This window comes from Macrobrachium rosenbergii, chromosome 54, assembly GCF_040412425.1.
Source record: "Macrobrachium rosenbergii isolate ZJJX-2024 chromosome 54, ASM4041242v1, whole genome shotgun sequence".
NCBI lineage: Eukaryota > Metazoa > Arthropoda > Malacostraca > Decapoda > Palaemonidae > Macrobrachium > Macrobrachium rosenbergii.
In genome coordinates this window covers 26,265,273-26,288,817 of record NC_089794.1, presented here as the reverse complement: position 1 = coordinate 26,288,817, position 23,545 = coordinate 26,265,273, and the positions used below count along the sequence as shown (strand labels likewise).

General features: G+C 33.6%; 1 protein-coding gene across 1 annotated transcript; it reads right to left on the bottom strand.

Annotated features, from left to right (window-relative positions):
• Positions 1-737: 737 nt before the first annotated feature.
• Positions 738-21,320, bottom strand: LOC136834530 (tubulin alpha-1D chain-like). Its single transcript, XM_067097119.1, has 9 exons — positions 21,080-21,320; positions 12,052-12,156; positions 10,977-11,173; positions 10,025-10,206; positions 9,615-9,711; positions 8,523-8,621; positions 7,415-7,564; positions 6,454-6,643; positions 738-911 (listed from the first exon to the last, which is right to left on the bottom strand). Exons 1-9 carry the CDS (start codon positions 21,261-21,263, stop codon positions 805-807), a joined length of 1,311 nt encoding a protein of 436 aa, XP_066953220.1. The 5' UTR covers positions 21,264-21,320; the 3' UTR covers positions 738-804.
• Positions 21,321-23,545: the final 2,225 nt, after the last annotated feature.

Below are 23,545 nucleotides of genomic sequence, written 5' to 3'. Positions count from 1 at the left end.
AAAAGCTGCTTGCATTATTTTTATATATCAAATACACATGCAAATGATTAACTAATAATAATAATAATAATAATAATAATAATAATAATAATAATAATAATAATAATAATAATAATAATAATAATAATAATACCTAAAACTACGGTCCTTTTAGAAAAATAAAAGGCAATTTACACAAACTAACGTCAGCTACATATAGCACCATTGGCCTTTGCATAAAATAAAAAAAAAAACATTATTTTTTGATTGATTAGCAGTTGATATTGATACTTTATGATAGATGAAGCGGACATTATAACAGGAGAAGCTCTCACTCAAAGAGCAGGAATTAATAAGTTGTGAAAAGAACAATATGTTGACATAGTTTGAAGGAGAGAGTTCCCACGCGCTAACAAATATTTATCTTGAGAATAATGTAACGGTTTGAATTTACTGTTGTATTGCTGATGAGATGTTGAGAGAGAGAGAGAGAGAGAGAGAGAGAGAGAGAGAGAAATTTATTATCTACTGTTAGCTGACAACAATAACAACTTGAATAAATTTGAAAATGTATAACGTAAGATACTGGTTAAAGAGAGAGAGAGAGAGAGAGAGAGATTTATTAATTAATATTAAGACAACAATAACGACATGAATAAATTTAAAATGTAATATAAGACACTAGTTAGAGAGACAACAATAAAGACATGAATAAATTTGAAATGTATAGCATTAGACACTAGTGAGAGAGAGAGAGAGAGAGAGAGAGAGAGAGAGAGAGAGAGAGAGAGAGAGAGAGAGAGAGAGAGAACTGCTGTATAATCCTTAATACTCGTCGCCGTAATCTTCAGTGTCTGTTCCGGGTGTTTCTTGAACTTCGTGATAATCCATTTCCAGCGCTGCCAAATCCTCCCGGGCCTCGGTAAATTCACCTGCGGGGAAAAATATGAATAATTATACATTGAAGGAAAAAAATGAGTAATACATTGAAGAAAAAATGAATAATCATACATTGAAAAGAAAAAATGAATAATTATACATTGAAGAAAAAATGAATAATTATACATTGAAGAAAAATTTGAATAATTATATATTGAAAGGAAAAAATAATTATACATTGAAGGGACAATGAATAATTATACATTGAAGAAAAAATGAATAATTATACATTGAAGAAAAAATGAATAATTATACATTGAAAGGAAAAAATGAATAATTATACATTGAAGAAAAAAATTGATAATTATGCACTGAAGAAAAAATGGATAATTATACACCGAAGGAAAAAAAAGGAATAATTATATATTGAAGGAAAATGGACGGATGATAGCTTATTGAAACGTATTAAGAAAAGGGGAATAAGAAATTACAGAATACAATGATTTATTGAAGGAAGATGGATAGATGATTGATTAATGAATGGGAATAAAAAAGGGATAAGATAATATAAAATAAAATGAAACGAAGCTGAGATAACAAAACAAAAAAAAAACAAGATGAATGAGGTGAATCACTGACTGAAATAAATTTATAAAAGTATTTAAAAAGAATAAAATAAAAAGTAATCAGTGAAAGCAATTAGTCGAAGAAAATGTAACTTTATGATTTATACATGTCACGAAATTTGCTGAATTAAAAAAACAAAAAAAATAAAAAAAACAAAGGTATCACTGAACTCACTACAAAAATATTTACTGAAATGTCTTGAAGGCAAACCAGTAATCAGCCAAAGAAAATATAAACCTAAAATTATATTATTTACGAAAATGACTGATTTTTAAAAAGAATAAATAGAAATAAAAGATAAATGTACCACAGGAATCAGTTAAAAATATTCACGGAAATGTCTCGAAGGCAAACCAGTGTCGTACAGATCACAGTCCAATTCGCCAGTGTCTGAAGCAGCAGTTGGTTAGAAAGCTCTCATGCACAGCATTAGAAAGAGTACAGAGTAAAATAAACGAATAAACAAACAAATAAATAGATAATTAAGTTAACAGATAAACAAATAGAAAAATAAGTCATATAAAAGTTTAAGACCTATCTCGGAATATATATCATATACCATTTACCTAAAGAGTAAAGCTATTAAAAAAACGGACCTTCGAATTTACAGTTAGTTGCCCCAAGAACTTGAAAGATATGGTTACTTAGAGACAAGATTAAAGGAATATTTAGTAGATTTTTTTATAAAAGAATAGTGATGACCCATGAGAGTAAGTTATTAAAGATACTTAAAACTAAATGATAAATGAATGATTAGGAACAAAACAATGTTCTTGACTGGCGAGAAAATATATGAGTCTATTAATCCTTCTCATTTTGGTCACGACAGATTTAAAAGGTCTTACGCTGATCAGAGTCAAAGAGGTTGAAAGGACACAGAAGAAAGCAGCAAGTTCCGGATTTTCAAGGCTGAGGGGTGGCAGGAGGGCTGTCTGTCCCTTACCCCTCCCCCCAAAAATGTAAAAAAATGACAGGAAAGCATTAGCGTGATAGCGAGTGAATTACAAAGTCTAGTTGTGGACGAAGTAAAAATAAATCGACATGAAAAATCAATGATATTTTCATTGTAGTCGAAGCTACTAAAGAAATATATCTACAAGAATCTACAAAAAGGAAGCTTCTTTAGAGCGCTGCCTACATGCAAAGCCATTCAGTCGACTATCCATCGCCTACCTGCCGTTTGAGTAGTCAGAGGTGCAAGGAAGAGAGTAGTTCAGAATTGTAAGATTATGTTCAAGTGGGAATGAACCGGAAATTCTATTTTTGTTTACTTTTTTAAAACATTGTCTAAGGGCGTGGGTGCATAGCAGTGCTTTTTTTAGGTTTTTACTCAAGAAAGGAAAATAAATTGTATATGAAGGGACACTGCAGATATTAATAGTTGTAGAGATCTATTAATAGCTCTATATATATATATATATATATATATATATATATATATATATATATATATATATATATATATATGTATGTATGTATGTATATATGTGCGTGTGTGTATGTATGTATGTGTGCGTGCGTGTGCTTCTTTTTAGGTTTTTACTCAAGAAAGGAAAATAAATTGTATATGAAGGGACACTGCAGATATTAATAGTTGTAGAGATCTATTAATAGCTCTATATATATATATATATATATATATATATATATATATATATATATATGTATGTATGTATGTATGTATGTATATATGTGTGTGTGTGTATGTATGTATGTGTGCGTGTGTGTGTATCAAATTGTGACATATTTGTTTAGTTCTCCATCATCTTATATTAGGAAAAAGCTTATATGTCTGCCAAAATTAATATAGTCTGTATCTTATCTCAAGGACAGTTGAATGTAGAGACCTACTACAAAGGAGAGGCGGCTGGAAGGGGCAACAAAGTGCTTCCATATCCTAATCGAAGAGGAAAATGAAGGAAAACGTAGAGGCAGAGACCCTGCCCTACGTTAAGGTTGAAAACAGTATTTATTTATAACTAGGTATCAGCCATTCTGGCCCTTGAAATTGATTGGCTGAATTTTTTTTTATGTCATCTGGTGACTTATTCTGAGGGACCAATAAGCCACCCCACCTTTTTTTCCATAATCACTTTTCCAGTTTCCTGGAAATAAGAGAATAAGTGAAAAAAATAGAACAGTAGGAAAAAGAATCATTCTAAAGAAGTATCCTGGAAGATAGCTGTCACGACTGGTCAGCAATATTTCGATTGGCAAAAAAATATATATAACATTTGTTTTGTACTAAATGTTGCAGTTATTCATAGATTTATTCTAGCTCACAATTCATTTTGTTAACCTCGTAATGTGTGTCTAAATGTCATCTCTTTAACTTTAGCTCACCTTTCTATCTCATGAATTCATTTCTCGACTCGACAAGAGTTAGACACGTAGACTAAATTTATATACAGGGAACTAAATAACTAATTTGCATGCGTAAGCATTAATATGAATAGCTATGAGTATGTATTATTTACATATGTACAAAGATTTTGATTCTCACATGCAAATATTTCCATGATCTAACTTAAAGGCTAAAAAGTGCTTCGGACTGAAATCATGAAACACAGCTTTAGTAAGCTGTTGAAGGACTGGATGGAAATTGCGTGATGTATGATAAGAATTTAAGGCTTATTTTTTAATCAGTTAAAGACTCTTGAGTTCAGGAGATAAACAAATTAAAAGGATATGAGGTGATCACGGCAGTTGATTAGTTTAGTTAATAAATATATTGAAAATTGGTATACTAATATTTTCTCTGATCATAATTACTTCTATCACTGCTGGGAATGACCACTATGACTGACTATTGCTACTACTGGATAGTATTTTGAAAGAATCTGAATACTGATTTGCTTAATGCATGGAACTTTGGAAATTAATATCAATATTTCCTCTCCCTATCATCCTACAAATGACTATTAACCTGACTATGACCGCTAAGAACTACTGCTACCACATAACAATTAACTTTCTGGAGGCATTCCTATCATACTACGAATGACTATCAATCAATCTTTTATGAATGAATATGACCACTAAGAACGACAAGAGTTTCCTCTCCCTATCATAACGAATGAATATCAGTCAACCTTTTATGAATGAATATAATTTTTCACCTTATCACACTACAAATGACTATCAATCAATCTTTTATGAATGAATATGACCACTAAGAACGACTGCTTTTACAAGAGGACAATTAATTTCCTCTCCCTATCATACTACGAATGACTATCAATCAATCTTTTATGAATGAATATGACCACTAAGAACGACTGCTTCTACAAGAGGACAATTAATTTCCTCCCCTTTCACACTACGAATGACTATCAATCTTTTATGAATGAACATGACCACTAAGAACGACTACTTCTACAAGAGGACAATTAACTTTCTGGAGGCATTTGGCACCTGATCGAGAACCGAATCAAGGATGGCGGAAGGATGCTGCCCAGGAGAACACCGGCCCGGGAGGACGCCGGCAGCGCCATCTAGTCGAAGTACTCGCCGTACTCGTCCTCTTCCATCTCCTCCTGGGTAGACTCCACTTCGTAGTAGTCCATCTCCAGGGCTGCTGTGTCCTCTCGCGATTCCGTCAGCTCTCCTGCTCGGGGCGTAGACACATACACACACACACATACATACGCACGCACGCAGCACGGCACGGCACGGGACAGTAGGGCACAGCACGGCAGAGTTTAGAAGGGATAAGGGTTGAAAGGGTAGACTTGATATGGGAGGGGAGGTGAGGTTGTGGGGTGGATATTCGTGTGAGGCTTGGTCTCGGGGGAGGGGGGAGGAGAACTGTTTATATGTAATAAAGATGGTAACACATTTAGTGTAAAATAATAAAAAATGGATAAGGATAGCAACGCTTAATAAAGAATATCTTTGAAGGAGAATAAAGATTAAGGCCAGGATGACAGAGGATAAGAGGAAATATAGAAGAATAAGGTTAGAGTTAAAAATTCGAGAATGAAATGCAGAAAAGAAACGCAGGAATGGGCGAAGAAGAGAGAATGTGAGCTGAAATGGGCAAACAGTTGTCACCTCATTCTTAAAGAATGAGAGAATGTCCTCTCATTTGTCTTTAGTGAAAACACGTAAGCTGAATGTAACAAATGAAACAGTGACAAAAAATAAGAAAACTCGCTCAGGAGGAATAAACAAGGATCAGGGGAACAAACAAGAAGAAGAAAGCATTGTTTACAAATCACACCCAACTCGCAAACCACACCGTGCCACTATGCTGCAGGTCCATGCATTTTTAGAAGCAAAGAAATCCATTCGACTACAAGTAAGTTTTGTCGAGGGAAGTCTGTCGTTGGAATGCAAATCTTTAAATTGTTTTAGCTGATAAATTTAGTTTCGAAGCAAAAATAAAACTCTTTTAACTTTAAGATTAATTTGTCATAGTTTCAGGTACGTTTGTTCATCTTACAATGAAAGTTTGTTCTTAGATTTTAATTCTTGGATCGTTTCTGCTGAAAATGGAATTGCAATGTGGCTATTTTTCCTTAACGCTATCGATTCACTTATCCAATCAATATTATACAAAATGCAAATTAATTTTTGGCTAATTTTTCTATGGCTGTGAATAAAGTAAATTTCTTTATTTATAAAAAATTCTTAATTATCATAGATTTTCATATGACATTTTAACTTGAATTTTGAAACATAATGTGATAATTCATCACTATTCTTCTATGGCAAGATTTAGATATACAATTATCTTTAAATGAACATGTCTAATGGTATCTTAATGTTTAAAATTTGTGGCACAAAATTTTTTTTATCAATCTAATTTTTTAAAAATTTACTACATTCTCTTTAATGTCTGCTTCATATGTTAAAGATTTATTTATTTGTATTACTGCTTATCTTCCTATCCTTCACGTCATTCTGTCTTTCAATTAAAAGCTGTTCCCTGTCACATTTAACAAACCACAGCAAACGACAACTTACCTTCTTCCATCCCCTCTCCAACGTACCAATGGACGAAGGCTCTTTTGGAAAACATGAGGTCAAACTTATGGTCAAGGCGCTCCCAGGCTGACCTGATAGCTGTGGTATTCGACAGGGCACAGACTGCTCTGTCCATTTTCGCCAGGTCACCTCCGGGAACTACTGTTGGGGGTTGGTAGTTGATGCCAACCTGTAAAATAAACAAGTGGTTATAACATACTTCTGCATTTACTTGCAAGGACCAGGTTGTGGTAGCGTGCCTGTATGTTAAGTCACAAAATAGCTATATTGTTTCGATTTGATTTATGAAATTTAGGCTGTCAAATCGAGCCCTGAGGCACTTTCGACCATTCATCGCTTAAAATTGGCAAAAGAGGGAGTTGGAGAGGTTGAACAGCAAGATAATGAGATCCTATAAATACAGGAGATGAAGCACAATGACGTAAATATTTAACTGCGAGAAAACCTCACATTTGCACTAAGAAGTAATACTTAGAGAGGTTGGACGGCAGAATTGAAGAAGGAAGCTAGAATGGAGGTAAGGTGAATGGTTAAAAAGTGGGTGCAACTAGGGGCCGAAGGGATGGTGCAAACGCCATTTAGTAATGCCCATAATGCACCACGTGAGGTGCACTGACGGTGCTACCCCCCTACAGAGATAGCTATATTATGATTTCAGCTTTTACATTTACCAATTTATAGTGTTACCTTCCTTTCTTTTTCATCTGCAAATTGCTCAGAAGAATTGAATTAATTTTTCAGAAGCCACTGATAAAGTTTTCTCATGATCTTTAAAAATTTTTATGTTCTTTGAATGAAAAGGTCTTAGTTATTACAATTATTGCGGACGCCATCAGAATTTAAAAGTATTCTAAGAAAAACAAAAATCTGTTTTCTAAGATTAAAAAAAATCTTTTTTTTCAGACATCAGGGATATTTGGCAAACGAAAGAATACTTCACCTTGAATCCTGTAGGACACCAGTCCACGAACTGTATGGATTTCTTCGTCCTGATTTCAGATATGGCCGAGTTAACATCCTTTGGGATGACATCACCACGGAAGAGGAGGCAGCAAGCCATATATTTCCCTTCTGTTGGGTTGCACTTTACCTGTTGGACACAAATTGACAGACATGAAACAGGCATGAATGGATGGGTTTCACACTAACCAGGTAGGGAGTTTTGTCAGCTTTTTGCATAATGAAAAATATTTTCCCTCACCCCCTTTCGTTAAAGGAAACTGCTACAGATAACAGTCGACTGACCATCAGCTACTTAGCTCAATGTTCAATGCTTCTGTGATCAGAGGCGCATTGGATCATGAGGTAACATGCTCAGGTCGTATCGTCCTAAACGGGATCGAATTCAAATCCTTATATCATTAAGAGAACAGAAAAACGTTTTCTACGTTTCTTTGGATTGCTTATTGATTAATTTAAATAAGTAACTTTGCATCACAACTGCAATGGTCATCGATGTTAAGTTTCTTTGGATTGACTGTTCCATCAACACAACTGTTTCTTTCTCTGAACATCTCCATGAAAAGGGTCACTAAATTGTAACTGCATTTCATACTTAATATATATTTACTCCAGTTTTTGTAATTATGATTATCATCATCATAGGTGTGCTCTAGAGAAAATATCCCTCCGAGATCTACTTTTGTAGGACCTTCGGCTTAAAAAAAGGTCCTTCTCCTCGAGACTTCTGCATCATTTTGCAAATAGCTCGTCAACCTGCATCTGGTTATTTTGTTCATGAATATGATAAAGCTGGTATATAAGCTCTTAAATATTTAAATCAAAATCTTTATTTCACAAACTTTGAGCTCTTTATAACTTAAGATAAGGGATTTCTTATTGACTTTAATATCTCAGTTTGACTGTTTAACACCATGGCACACTTTGAGAACTCTGATGTTCATTGCAATCTATAATGCTTAACTTAATATTTTTAGTAAGTGTTTTTATTGATTATTTTGAGATATCTATTACCATCCTTGAAATATTTTTTAATGCTCTATCAACTTTGAAATTTGATTGCTAGCTCTGAGATCTTTATAACTTACCATTTGATGTGTTGGTTCAAAGCACTTCTTAGTAATGTCGACGACTTTGAAGTTGTCATGTTGGGCCTTATCTGCTGACACAACAGGTGCGTAAGTTGCCTGTGGAGAGAGAGAGAGAGAGAGAGAGAGAGAGAGAGAGAGAGAGAGAGAGAGAGAGAGAGAGAGAGAGAGAGAGAGATTAATTAAAAATATTCTCTTTTGTAGGATCGTAACCTATTGTTGTGTATATCACATGTATGATTCAAAGTACAATTCTGTACTTGACAAATTACAAGATGTTATTCAGGCATACATAAAGGAATCAAATGTGGTTGAAATATTATGAGTTGCAATTAAAAATCTAAAGTCTGGCGTAGACACCACCTTTTGTGTCTCTTGAAATAATAGGTTTATTAGCTGTTAGTATATTTTAGCTTTTAATTAGTCTTACCTTATTATAAGCAACCAATTCCACTACTTGTTCTTAATTTTTGTTAACTAGTTATGACGTTCGTTAGAGTGGTTAGGCAGTTAAAAGCATCATTTAATAACACCTTTTATACCATGAGGTTAATTTACTTGTCATTGTTACGGGACATGACTATGTAAAAAGATAATAGAAAGCAGTAAATTTAAAAACTCTGTTTTGAAAACTTGCCACGTGATTTTTGTTTGCCTAACATTTAAAAGCACCCAGAAGATTATTTGGGTCTCTTTAACTTTGAAAGTATGCAGTGTGATGAAAAATTATGTGAAATGTTTATGCAATCCAATTGAAGTATATGTAGAGAATTTGAAAGTAGTTAGTGTAATCATTAGTTGCCTAAAATAAGCAAGCATCAGATTTAATATTCATTGCCCTAAAATTTTTAAAAGTACCATTGCTAAACTATGTCCTATTTGATTTCTCAAATGTTTGAACTTGCCAGTGGGAAATCATGTGAGAGTTGGTTTCCTAAACGTTTAAACTTTCCAGTGGGAAATCATGTGATGTTTGATTTCCCAAATGTTTTAACTTACCAGCGGGAAATGTGATAGTTGATATTCCAAATGTTGAAACTTACCAGTGGGAAAAATAACTTGACATTTGATTCCCCAGGTGCTGAAACTTACCAGTGGGAAATGTATCCTAGGATAAGGCACAAGGTTCGTCTGGAATTCGGTTAAATCGACATTGAGGGCTCCGTCGAATCTTAAGGACGCCGTGATGCTGAAAGAGTTGGAAATGTAGATTCTTAGTTATGCACACGCAAACACACACTCTCTCTCTCTCTCTCTCTCTCTCTCTCTATATATATATATATATATATATATATATATATATATATATATATATATATCATATCATATCATATATTTTTGTTGACAAACGCCAGGCTGCCCAGCTACTCTGTTCACTAGCCAGATCCTCTCAACGAACAAGAATAAAGCTAAAAAAAAATATTTTATAAACAGTCACGAAAAGAAGGAATAATATAGGCTTGGAGAGAATGAACAGTACTGACAGTTCACAAACTTCTCACCTGGACACGACCTGCCCGATCATCCTGTTCAGGTTGGTGTAGGTGGGTCTCGTGATGTCTAACTCCTTTCGACAGAGGTCGTAGATGGCTTCGTTGTCTACCATGAATGTGACTTCGCAGTGCTCCAGCGTCGTGTGCGTGAACAAGATGGAATTGTATGGCTCGACCACTGCTGTGGACACCTGTTTCCAACGGGAATCACCTTTTAGTTAATGATGTATTATTATTATTTTCATTCTGCGTCCATGGTTAAAGAACTGGGCAAGGTGCCGTTTAGTTAATGAACGGTTTTCCAGAGGATAGATATATAGGAAAGACTAAAACAGAATTCAAATTAAGAACGATTCAAATAGATAAATAAATATAAGGATTTGCAGCTATTTTATAAATACAAGCTAGAATTTTGTTAATGATATAATATAATTGTTATAATTGCTATTCTGAATCCATGTTTAAAGAACTGGGCAAGGTGCCGCTTAGTTAATGAACGGTTTCCAGAGAATATATATGCTGGAAAGACTAAAACATAATTCAAATTAAGAACGATTCAACTAGGTAAATAAATATAAGGATTTGCAGTGATTTCATAAATGCTAGCTAAAATTTTGTTAATGATATATTATAATCGCCATTCTGAATCCATGTTTGAAGAACTGGGCAAGGTGCCGTTTAGTTAATGAACGGTTTTCCAGAGGACAGATATACTGGAAAGACTTAAACATAATTTAAATTAAGAACGATTCAACTAGATAAATAAATACAAGGATTTGCAGCTAGTTTATAAATACGAGCCAAAAATAAATTCTTTCAAGTCTGTCATGTAAATACATAAATGGATTAAATATTCAGATATAGAATTATTCACACATAAATTAGATCTAAAGTTAATAATCAGAAGTGTATTTTGGCAAATAAGTCTAATTACACTTTTAGAAACTAAGCCTCGACTTACCTGAGGAGCTGGATAAATGGAAAAACAAAGCTTCGACTTCTTTCCGAATTCCAGCGAGAGGTTTTCGAGTAAGAGCGAGCCGAAGCCGGAGCCAGTGCCTCCTCCGAACGAGTGAAAGACGAGGAATCCTTGCAATCCGCTGCACGCCTCCTGCTGCTTTCTGACGGCCTCCATGCAGACGTCCTTCATTTCCCTTCCTGCCGTATTCAGACCAAGGTAAATAATAACCTTTGTGGAATTAAGTTGTGTTAAACTGGGCTAGGTTGTATTAGATAGTTTTGAGTAAGTTTTGTTGTTGGATCAGGGTTAAATAAAGTTGGGCTGAATTAGGTTAGGTTAGGTTGCATTTGTCGAGGCTAGGGAAATTCTGTTGCCTAGATGAAGGTTGAATGAAATTAGCTTGGGTTAGGTTAGGCTAGATGAAATTAGGTTGCATTAGATCAAGCTTAGAATGTTTTGTTGGTTAGATAAGGGTTGAATTAAGGTCAAGCTGGCTTAGGCTAGGCTAGGCTAGGAGAGACTAATTAGGTTGGAGAGGATCTCTTTACTAGGTTGAGTTTATAAAGTTAGATAAGGTGTAACTTATGCTAGAAATGATTAGGTTACGCCAGACAATCTTAATCTCGTAGTTTCGGTTGGTTTTGTTTACATTATATCAGGTTAGGCTAGGTTACGTTGAACAAGGCTAGTGCAGTAGGTTAGGTTAGGGGTGATTTAGGCAAGGTTAGTTTAGTTGGTTTGGCCGGCTCATCCTAAGATACGTCAGACTGAGTTAGTTTAAGTTAGATTTTATTAAAGCAGAATCTTGTCTTTCAACCAGTAAGACATTTCTCCTTCAGTTATCTATACTCTAAGACATAAACGAATATCTATTGATCGTCAAACATCAAACAGAAAACGAAAGAAGAAAGGATGATTTACATATTTTAATTATGGCCTTTCTCTCTCTCTCTCTCTCTCTCTCTCTCTCTCCATGTCCTACAGAAACCAGAAGTTTTAAGGAAACTAAGCTGTAGTAAGTTTTCCAACGCCTCCCTCTCTCCCATTTCTCTCTCTAGTTGACAAAATCGCTCACCAATAGTATAGTGGCCTCGTGCGTAGTTATTTGCAGCGTCCTCCTTTCCTGTGATGAGGTTGCTTGGGGCGAAGAGGTCTTTGTATGTTCCTGTGCGAACTTCATCTGTGGAAAACAGACATTTAGAGCAGTTAAGACGTTCAAGGGATAATAAGGGGAAAATACAATATAGATTAAGATGAGTATTGCAACAAGGGAAAAATTGGTCCTGATTGCGAAGACCTTTTGGAAAATTGGGCATATTTAATAAATAATAAAATCTCCTTTGAAGTGAAATGGAATATGTACTATATATATATATATATATATATATATATATATATATATATATATATATATATATATATATATATATATATATATATATATATTTATATACATATATATACACATATATGTATGTATATATATATATATATATATATATATATATATATATATATATATATATATATATATATACACACACACACACAAACACACAGGAATTGCTGTGACAATTTTCCTACCGTTTCATCAGATGGCGTCCAAGAAATATTAGAAAAGCTGTAAAGATGTCCAGGAAAAAAATACTAAAAGATTAACACTAATCGATGAATATTCTCAACTTTTATCAGAATAAAAAAACAAATATTCGATTCGATTTGATGTAGTCGATCATTTTGAACTCATATTAAAAGAAATTTTAGTCTTCCATGGAACATAACAAATTCAATATAACTATGACTTTGTGCTAGCTCTGGCCTTTGGACCTTATAATATGCTTCTTCATGTTTTTTCCTCTTCATGCTTGTGAATTTTCCGACTAATAACTTGCCAATATCAAAACAATTATGGTCGGCTGTCAAATCACGCGACTGGTAGGATAAGTATCTCTGGGAACCAGTGGCCAAATTATACAAGAATTCGGTTCCTATGGGGGTATAATGGAGGTCACGTAGGATTTTTAATGTTTAGAATACATTTATATACGTTTCCTATTTAAGAATATATATATATATATATATATATATATATATATATATATATATATATATATTGGTAGAGTGGAGGGTTTATGTGTATTTTATATTAGGCCAACTTTTCATGTTCAAATGATAGATACTTTTTCATTCAGATTTAATTATTATGTATTTTCTTTTATTTTGGACGTTTTATAATGTTAGCTCCTTAGATAATCAGTACTTGTTATATATAATAATAATAATAATAATAATAATAATAATAATAATAATAATAATAATAATAATAATATCATCATCATCATCATCATCATTATAGTTGTGCGTCGAAATAATAAGAAAGTTAGATAATATTTGTAACTATACCCGTGACAGCATCAGGCTATACCTAATTACAATTAGAGAAGCCATCAAGAGATTGTTTTTGAACTGTGTAATGTGCAGTATTTACCAGAACCTCACAAAGAACAATTTTATATGAAGGTATTCTTAAATAGAATATATACAGTATAAATGCATTCTTAAATAATATACATATGTTAATGTATTCTTAAATAGCATATATATTAATGTATTCTTAAATAGAATAAATATAAATGTATTCTTAAATAGAATAAATATCAAGGTATTCTTAAATAGAATAGATATAAATGTTTTCTTAAATAGAATATATAAAAATGTATTCTTAAATAGAATAAATATCAAGGTATTCTTCAACAGAATATATATAGATGTATTCTTCAACAGAATAAATATAAAGGTATTCTTAAGTAGAATATTGTACCATTTATGATAAATTTTCATGTAAGCAAGACTGAGATGTTTGTGTTTTCTTTAGGTTTTAATAAGCTATGATTATAATAAGCTGATTCCCTACGGAAAGATAAAGATTGCCAACCTTTGGTAGATCATACTATCGCGTAAAACGCAAGACATAAAAGCCAAGTTTATTAAAGAAAATAAGGTTAATCTAAGGCTGATTTTACGTAAGACTTTGAGGTATCATCATAAATCAACGTTTTGCTTTTCATCATCCGTCTAAATCCCCGTTTCCGTCGTTTTTGTTACGTGAATAACCTCGTCAAAAAAAGAGAACAATTTCAGTATCATCATAAATTACGGTTTTTTTTAGTTCGATAAAAATAGGGAAAAATTTATATTTAGTCCGTTATTTTAGATATTAATAAAGTCTTGGAAAAGCAAAAAAAAAAAAAAATAAAAGGAATATTATAAGATATTTCAGAGAGCAATGAAAACTGATAATAATTTCAGCATAAACGTGCGAATGGAAATATACAATATGATTCTTATTTAGATTCTGCAGCTAAATGTGACGAGTATCAACGTATTAACACACTAAAAAACAAATTGACTGCTCAGCAAGTGGTCTCAAATTTGACTTCATTGGCTTTAAATGCAAAATGACAATCTTGTTTGAGAGAGGAATTGAATGTAAGTATATAATATTCCTTGTTTAGATTCTGCAGCTAATTGTGCCGAATAGCAACGTATTAATACACTATCAAACAAATTGACTGCCCCGAAAACAAACTCATATTTGAGTTCAAATGCTAAATGACGATCTTGTTTGCTAGAGCAATTGATTATTATAATTTTCGTAACTGTTCTCTTATAATTCTCATCTTTACATCCAATTTATTTCTTATCTTGGTCTGTTAGACTTCCATGGGGTCAAACGAACCATCTATCCGTCTGTCTATCTCAGAAGAAATAGTTCGTGATAATATTATTGGAACATCTACCAGAAGGTCAGTTGTTTAGTTAATGGTCCTATTTTTATCGTCTCAGACAGACTTCAGTTTCGTACGTCTGTTTTGCGCTCACCAACCAATCGATAAGAAAGGTTTCTATTTTCAGATATAACAAATCCAGAGTAGGTCAATTGTATCAAGTTTAGTGCTAAAGGTGGAAGTGTAGTATATTATGGTCATTGATTCAAGAACTGAACTGTAGGAACAACCATGGCATTTTTGATATTGTCATGTTTTGCAGAAATGATTTTCACACTAGTTTCAATTTTTGTCGCAATATATGTTCCATAATTTAAAATGAAAATAGTTGACTATAGGTTTAAAAGAAAATGAGTTTTGGAGACTGGCCAGAAATCTAAATGGTTTCGGAATCTGTCATGGACATTTGAAGCCAACATTTATTTTTAATTATATATGAGGATATAATTGTTCCTCTAAAGATCCGGGCAGCAAGGTGGAATATAAGTGTTTTTTTTTTTTTTATTTCATGTACTAGAATTTTTGTTATCCAAATGACGAATGTGCACATAGATATATGAACCTTTAGATATACTGATGACGTCATTATTCTAGAGATTCTGGTTTCTTTGAAAGGAATCAGTCAACGTGAGTTGGAATCTTGCATTCCAACGAAGCAAAAGATATCTATATTCTAAAACCTCTCATAGTTTAAGCTCCGGCAAATACACATGAAATTTATTATCATTATTATTACTGACGGTTGCTGGTGCGGCAGTATGGACGACAAAAAAAAAAAAAGAAACGCACATTAGCATTGATTTATACGAGGCATCCCCGCAGTGGGGGTAGTGTCGTCAGTGCACCTCATGTGGTGCACTGTAGGCATTACTTAAGGTTCTTTGCAGCGTCCCTTCGGCCCCTAGCTGCAACCTCTCTTATCCTTTTACTCTCCCTCTGTTCATATTCTCTTTCTTCCATCTTTCATAGTGCAACTGCGAGGTTTTCCCCCTGTTACACCTTCCAGACCTTCTTGCTGTCAGTTTCGGTTTCAGCGCTGAATGAGACCTCACAGGTCCCATCGCTTGGCCTTTGGCCTAAATTCTCTATTCTGTTCTACATATTCTATTCTATGCGAGGCACAAACCCACCATAGTTGATCGTTGTGTGTGTCTGCAATTACCCTAGATAAGCGCCCCTTCTGGCCAATTAGAGGGAACAATTGACCTCGTAAGGGGAACTCCCATATAAATCAAATGGACGTTTATTCACTCTTTATTGTAGGAGGGATAATCGTACACGACTTTCACGAGCTTGACGTCGGCATGCGGCTCGAGTCATCTTTCACCTTCAACACATTCCTGAATCAAAGCTATTTACGTCTCTGCAGAGGGTTTGCAGGAAGAAAAAAAAAAAATCAGAGGAAAGTGGTTCACATGATTTCTGCAAACAGGTAAAACTGCTCAAAGCAAATACCATTCAGGTGACTGTACCTACACGCGCTAGCTGCTGAATAACAAACTTCCGTACGTGCATACGTCGAAGTAGGTCACGTGACCTTGGCCAGTTGGCTCGTCGTGGGGGGTTTGGGGTGGGGGGTACGAAATTTGGGAGAGGGAAGGATTGGTGTCCTCGTTTGAAAACACGTCCAAGAATTCTGCGTCAACTATATTTTAGCCATGACAGGGCTATTTTTCACCCTGTTTTCACCACCGTTAAGCAAAAGGAAGTTGAAACAAGGGGATAAACAGGATATGAGGGACTCAGGGCCTGTGCAGGGTCGGGCAGGGGGAAGGTGGGGAATTACCTTTGCGTGACTAAAACCATTGACACTTGGGGGTTGAAGTATTCATGTCCTGTGCCTGTCTGTTTGTCTGTCTTGGTTACCGAAGTATTCCATTACTTAGTGCTAAGGACACGTCACTGCTAATTCCACGGAAGGGCTGTTTACCCAGGTTGCCACTCATTAGGGAAATATGCCTTCGGAGGGTAACCAGTGCCAGCAGGTCACATACTGATTTGCAGTGCTATTTTTGTTATGATTGTCGTCGTTCTTGTTTTGTTTTTGATTGATCAGTGCGATAAATAATGTTACTTCTGTCGCTGTTAATATCATCGTTGATACTGCTGACTGTGAAGAGTGATCCGCGATCCCCCGTAGAAGTGTAGTGCTGTCAGTGCACCTCATGCGGTGCGCTGTAGGGCATTACTTGAGGTTCTTTGCAGCGTGCCTTCGGCCCATAGCTGCAACACTTTTAATTCCTTTTACCGTACCTCCGGTCATATACTTTATCTTCCATCTTACTTTCCTTAACCCACCCCTCACAATTTTTTAATGGTGCAACTGCGAGGTTTTCCTCCTGTTACACCTTTCAAACCTTTTTTACTGTCGATTTCCCTTTCAGCGCTGAATGACCTCGTAGGTCGCAGTGTTTGGTCTTTGGTCTAAATTCTGTACTCTGTTCTATTCTATTATATTCTATGAAGGAATATAACATTCGTTTAGGATGGGGATAATATAAGAACCCTTTTTCTTGAGTGTAAATTTTGGCATATTTTTATAAAAAACACTTAAAATCCTTAAGCTTTATGAAGACTACTGTCCTCAGTATCTGACAATGAAGAAAGTATTCCTGATAGAACCTAAGGATTTTAAGTGTAATTATAACAGTACATCAAGATTAACACTCGAGAGAAGGGTCATATTTTATCCATTTCTTTAGTACTTTCATCATAATTATCATGCATTACGTCATTTCCTCAGGATCACATTACTGACATGAGGTAGCGTGTGGCTTACTTTAGCGACATGATGGCTAATATTCTCTAGAGTATTATCCTTAACTGTTGTGCCCATACCACCATAAATGACAGGAGCTCGACGAAATTACTTTGTTTTTCTACATACTTTTGAAGTGGCAAATGTCAGAGGACTAATTCCAGTCTCGAAGAGGGAATGTGTGGAATTCATTACTATTATATTATCGGTTTTTCACAGAAAACAAGTATGTGGATATATACTAGATTTCATCAGGTAATGATGTTTTGATTATCATTATAAAATGATAATGATAATAAGAACGATATCTGCGTATGATGAAATGCTGTATGTATATCTATATCTATATCTATATATATAAAATTTATATATATATATATGTATATGTATGTTTATTATTATTATTATTATTATTATTATTATTATTATTATTATTATTATTATGAATGAAAAACAATGAGTAGGCTAAGAGACTATAACTGTACATAGCAAGTATTTACGAAATCAAATACGTATATTTGAAAAGAAGAAATTTGTTAAAAACGACGTAAGAAAATGATATTTAAATTATCTATCTATCTATCTATCTATCTATCTATCTATCTATCTATCTATCTATCTATCTATCTATCTATCTATCTATCTATCTATCTATCTATCTATCTATCTATCTATCTATCTATCTATCTATCTATCTATATATATATATATATATATATATATATATATATGTGTGTGTGTGTGTGTGTGTGTGTGTGTATGACTCACCTTAATTCTAAGACAATCAGAAACATTGAGTATGCAGTATTCACACAGACATGCAATTACAATGACAGGACAAAGGATTAATGAGGTCGAGTCTTTACCAGATATTGAATAAAATTGATATCCAATACAGGTTGTCTTCAGATTGAACATAACGAAAGCCTAAAACATCCAGATCAGCCAATGGCCAGACATGGATATCATATAGACATTAGTCTAGGACAGTCTGTATTGGAATGTTTGAATGAACCACAGTACGTCAATACAAATTTGCTTAATGGATTCTGTCAATTGTCGAATGAGTCTTCAAGATGAATATTAGGTGTCAGGTGGCTTCGTGGAGTGAGAAATGATACGAAAAGGGAAATATTTATTCGGCCGATATTAGTATGAGGCTCTAAGATGAATATTAGGTGTCAGATGGCTTCGTAGAGTGAGAAATGATACGATCAGGGAAATATACATTACAAAAAAAGGGAAAGAAAAAAAGTTGTTTAAGCAAGAACAGCTGATAGCTCTGTTTCGAGGCTGAGTCATTTAGATTACTTTAAGTTCTCTTAACTGATTTCTTACCGTTTTTGATATAATATTTTTTAATTGTTTTACTTGGCAGTTGATTTATTTATTTAGCTTTTATTGATTTCATTGATTATTTATCTAATTATTTTATCTCTAATCTAAAGGGCAACGCACCATTGCTTTCATTTGTTAGAATTTTAAATGCAGGTTTTCAATAAATGTTTGAATTAATTTATTGACTTATAATAATAATAATAATAATAATAATAATAATAATAATAATAATAATAATAATAATAATAATAATATTTCAGCGATTTTTGATTGGTTGTCAAAGCTTGGATGGGAGGGGAGGGCCTCCTCCTATTAGCTGGGAGCGGAACGATTAGTCGGGGAAAGTCTAGCTAATAAGCTAATAATAATAATAATAATAATAATAATAATAATAATAATAATAATAATAATAATAATAATAATAATAATAATGCTAAAAAGAAGAAGACGAACGAGAAGATGAAAATTAATTTGCTTATGATAATAAAAGAAAATAACCTTTTAAGAAAAAAGCCATCTGAAATAAAAAATGACCTAGCCGTGAGAAAGAAAGACGTCCCAGCATCCATAGACGAACGCCGGCCGTGGCCTTTCGTCTCCAGGCCGGAAATAGGTCCTGTCTATCGACCACATTAGATATTCTTAGGTGACATTACCGGTACGTAGTAGCTGTCTTTGAGGTTAAAGAAGGACTGTCTTCGTTTTCATAAAATCACTTCTGTCTGATACCGAGAAGGGCCAAGATTTTAAGGGGTTTGGGCTGAGGTTTGGAAATGCCACCATTCTGAGCAAGCTCAGTTGAACTGTTGTCGAATATTTGCTGTTGCATGAAAATATTTACAGGTCAATTTATTTATTTCTCTTTCCTTATGTGACGGATGAAGAAGGATCGCCTCTTTTCTGAGGAGAGCTAAGGTTTTAAGTGATTTAGACTGGGGTTCGTCAGTACAGTAATTCTAATCTGATTCCATTGAATGGGTGATATGTATATTTTGTCCAATTTTTTATGTTGCTTTAGAGCCTTTTCAGGTTAATTTATGTATTAATCTTTTTTTTAATTTAACATGAATGATGTTACAAGGCAAGGTTTTTATTAGGGATATTTTTCGTATCTGAATATGACTGAATAGCTCATATTGTGTAATTTTAAAATTAATTATATACATATATACACATATATACATATATATATATATATATATATATATATATATATATATATATATATATATATATATATATATATATATATATATATATATATATATACACATATATATTTCCACAAACTGCGGATTTCAAATCAAAATAAATAAATACCAGCAATGTAAAAAAAAATCTGCAGTTCGTTTCATCTGCGCTAAGGAGAAATGTAAAGTACGTTTTGACATAAATATGGATTTATCTCAAGGCTGAAGAACGGTTTCCTTCGAAATAGTGATTTCCGATTCACGGATATGACTAATAAGGTCGATATCTCGAAGTTATTCGTCTGCGAGATGGACTTTATGGATTATGCCATAAGGATGTTTTCGTGCTCTCCTCCTTACGTATATATTTTATTTTTTGTCTCCCTTTCTCGATTTTTCTCTTTCACTGTCCTTACATTTTTTCATTTACCTTTCTTCGTTACTACATCTTAGTATTGATCAATTCTCTCTCTCTCTCTCTCTCTCTCTCTCTCTCTCTCTCTCTCTCTCTCTCTTTCTTTCTATCTATCTATCTATCTATCTATCTATCTATCTATCTATCTATCTATCTATCTATCTATCTATCTATCTATCTATCTATCTATCTATCTGTCTGTTTGTCTATCTATATCTATCTATTTTCTACAATCTTGTCTCTTCATATAGCAACAATATACATAATATTTTACCAAATGATTATAACTTTTGTATACATATTTAAAATCTGATGGAGAACGAACATACACATGAACACACTCTCATATAATACTCACACCTATTATGTATGTACACACACACATATATTTATATTATACGTTTCATATGTATGAGTGTGTTATGTATGTGTGTATATGATTGTTATATACTGGTGAGACTAGCCTCACCAACGTAAGGCCAAGACTCAACATGGTACCCGGGAAGTGCTTGACAGCATCAGATCGTACCAAAGATGAAAACGTACCCTGTGACAGACCACTCCCCTTCTGAAGTCACAATCTAAGATGAAGCAACCATCAGACAACATCTTACCGACTACAGTAGGCTCGAGATCGACGAAGATGGCCCTAGGAACGTGCTTCCCGCTCCTGGTCTCGTTGAAAAACGTGTTGAAAGAATCATCGTTGAATTCATTGCCGTCTTCATCCGAGTGCAGCATCCCGTTTGGCTGGATGCCATGTTCCAGGCAGTAGAGTTCCCAGCAGGCGTTGCCCATCTGGACTCCCGCCTGCCCCACGTGAATGCTGATGCATTCTCGCTGTTGGATTTGGGATGGAAGTCATCAGTGGGGGTCGTCATGAAGATTTGCAAGGGGAAGGTGGAAATGAATAGATATTTTGTCATGAAAATAACGGGGCTGGAAATGTTTATTATCAAGTCATGATCATGATTGGGGGAATAAGTGTTAAAATTTAACTGGTGAAACAGTCTGGAAATTTGTTGAGGATTATGACTGGAGGAACTGATCAAGATGACGACTAGGAAAACAGCTAAAGAACTTGTTAAAAGTGATGATTATGGGAATTAATGAGAAATTTTGTCATGGAAATGTCTGGCTAAGTGGGCGAGGAATATTTTCCTGACTGTAAGGGAACTAGTGAGGATTCTTTCAGATTGATAAAACTGGGATTGAGGTGGGTTTTAATTTTTTGTTTTTAGAAAAAATATGTAATTCGAAGTGTAGCCATAAGATATGATCACAACTCAAAATATAAGCGACTATCTTATTGATAACTGGAAATGCAATTGTTCAAGTGTACTGAGTGAGATGTGTTTTGTGTTTGGTATTCAAGACTTGTAAATTTGACAAAAGTAGACTATGAACTATTCTTTTTCCTGAAACATATAACAAAATGATGGAATAAAAAATAAAATTTTGTACAGGAACAACCAGGAGACTTAATTCTAGCCTAGTCGTATGGATCTTAGCAGTCACTTTGTTTAGTTTTATATAAAGTTAACTGGTTTTATATTATACATAAATTTAAATGTTTTTATTTATGAGGCCTTAAATCTTATTTAGCATAATTTTAATATAGTTTAGTAGGAAACATAACTTATTATATAAACTGCAATAATAAATGTCTGAAAATATGGTAAAACTTTGGAAAATGTGTAATATTGAAATATAATATCAGCAACTTCGTTTTAAACTTTACTCTGTGACACTGGGTAAAATTAACTCTATAATTTGAATTACAGAAGAAACTAGTTACTGATAACCATGTAAAAGACTGGTTTCAAAAGTTTAGATTCACGAAAAAGTAATTTGCCTCGAAAGAGTTTTTTTTTATCAGTCGTGAAATGATTGTAATTTTAAGTTTCAAGTATTTTGTTGTATGTGACATGCTGGTCATAGCTTATGAATTTTTTAATGTAAATGGTAACATTTGAATAAGATATTATACATCTATACATGTATTTGATACATATATATCTATATATTTGTATATATATTTATTTATTTATATATATATATTTGAGTGTGTGTGTGCATGTATGTCTGAATTATATAAAATATGGGGAAGAAAATGAGATGAGATGAAAAGAAAGTATAATGAGGAAAAAAAACAGATGATTCAACAAATTCACTTTGGTCGAACAAGTTAGGTTAAACCTATTAGACATGTGAACAACTTTGGGTTATTAATTTTATTTGTTATAGTTTCAAAATATGAACAAAATTTGAAATTAAAAGTTATTAGTTTTTTATAATTTCTGGATAAGTAATCTAACGTTCCAGTTCCTATGTCTAATCTTGTCTCTATGAAAAAAAGTATCATGCAATTGAGGAAGAATAATAATATTTGTAACAAAACTGAAATTTAAAAATACTCTTTATGTTAAATAATGCTGTCTTATATAACTCTTACAACATTTCTAACGCCAGGATAAAACATAACAGAACAGATGGCCACGATGCATGGTCAATTCAATGAAGGGAATATGAAATTCATAGTGCCAATCATTATGGGAAACGAAAATGTTCACACCACAAACACATCAATCGTGATTCACCACTGCAAACCAGATTGCAGAAGGAAACTCTGTTTAAAAGGAAGATTCATGCAGTGAGAATAAACACGCAGTGAAGAATGTAAAAAAATTATAGTACCTTGCTGACTCTCTCCTGTGGAAAGCATTGTGGAACGAGTAAGTGAAATGTTATGTAAATAACCCGTAGACTTTTACAACAAAATTCATCATGTTAATAACCCATAGAATTGCACCTCCCTCGTGATTTACAAGCTAGCTGTCCTTCAAGATTTGACAGACATACAGACTGACTTACCTTTTTTGAGAGTCAATTTCTGAGAGAAATGGACTCTGATGGAAAGCTGATAATGCCTCGCAGGGGTATAAAGGTTAAAATAAGCGTAACAAAATCAGCGAATTGATTCGCGCGGCGGTAAAAAATTTCAAGATGCTTTTGCATCACACAGAAATCTTCTTACCTCATCATTTTAGGTATTATCACGAAGCACATAAATTTTTGTT

Bases quoted from the DNA above. Each gene is read 5' to 3' on its own strand.
- LOC136834530 (XM_067097119.1), bottom strand. From the start codon at position 21,263: ATGGGCAACGCCTGCTGGGAACTCTACTGCCTGGAACATGGCATCCAG. The intron at 11,174-12,051 runs GTGAGCGATTTT...TGAATACGGCAG, and splicing joins ACGAGGCCACTATACTATTG to GAAGGGAAATGAAGGACGTC. The intron at 9,712-10,024 runs GTGAGAAGTTTG...CAACTCTTTCAG, and splicing joins ATCGGGCAGGTCGTGTCCAG to CATCACGGCGTCCTTAAGAT.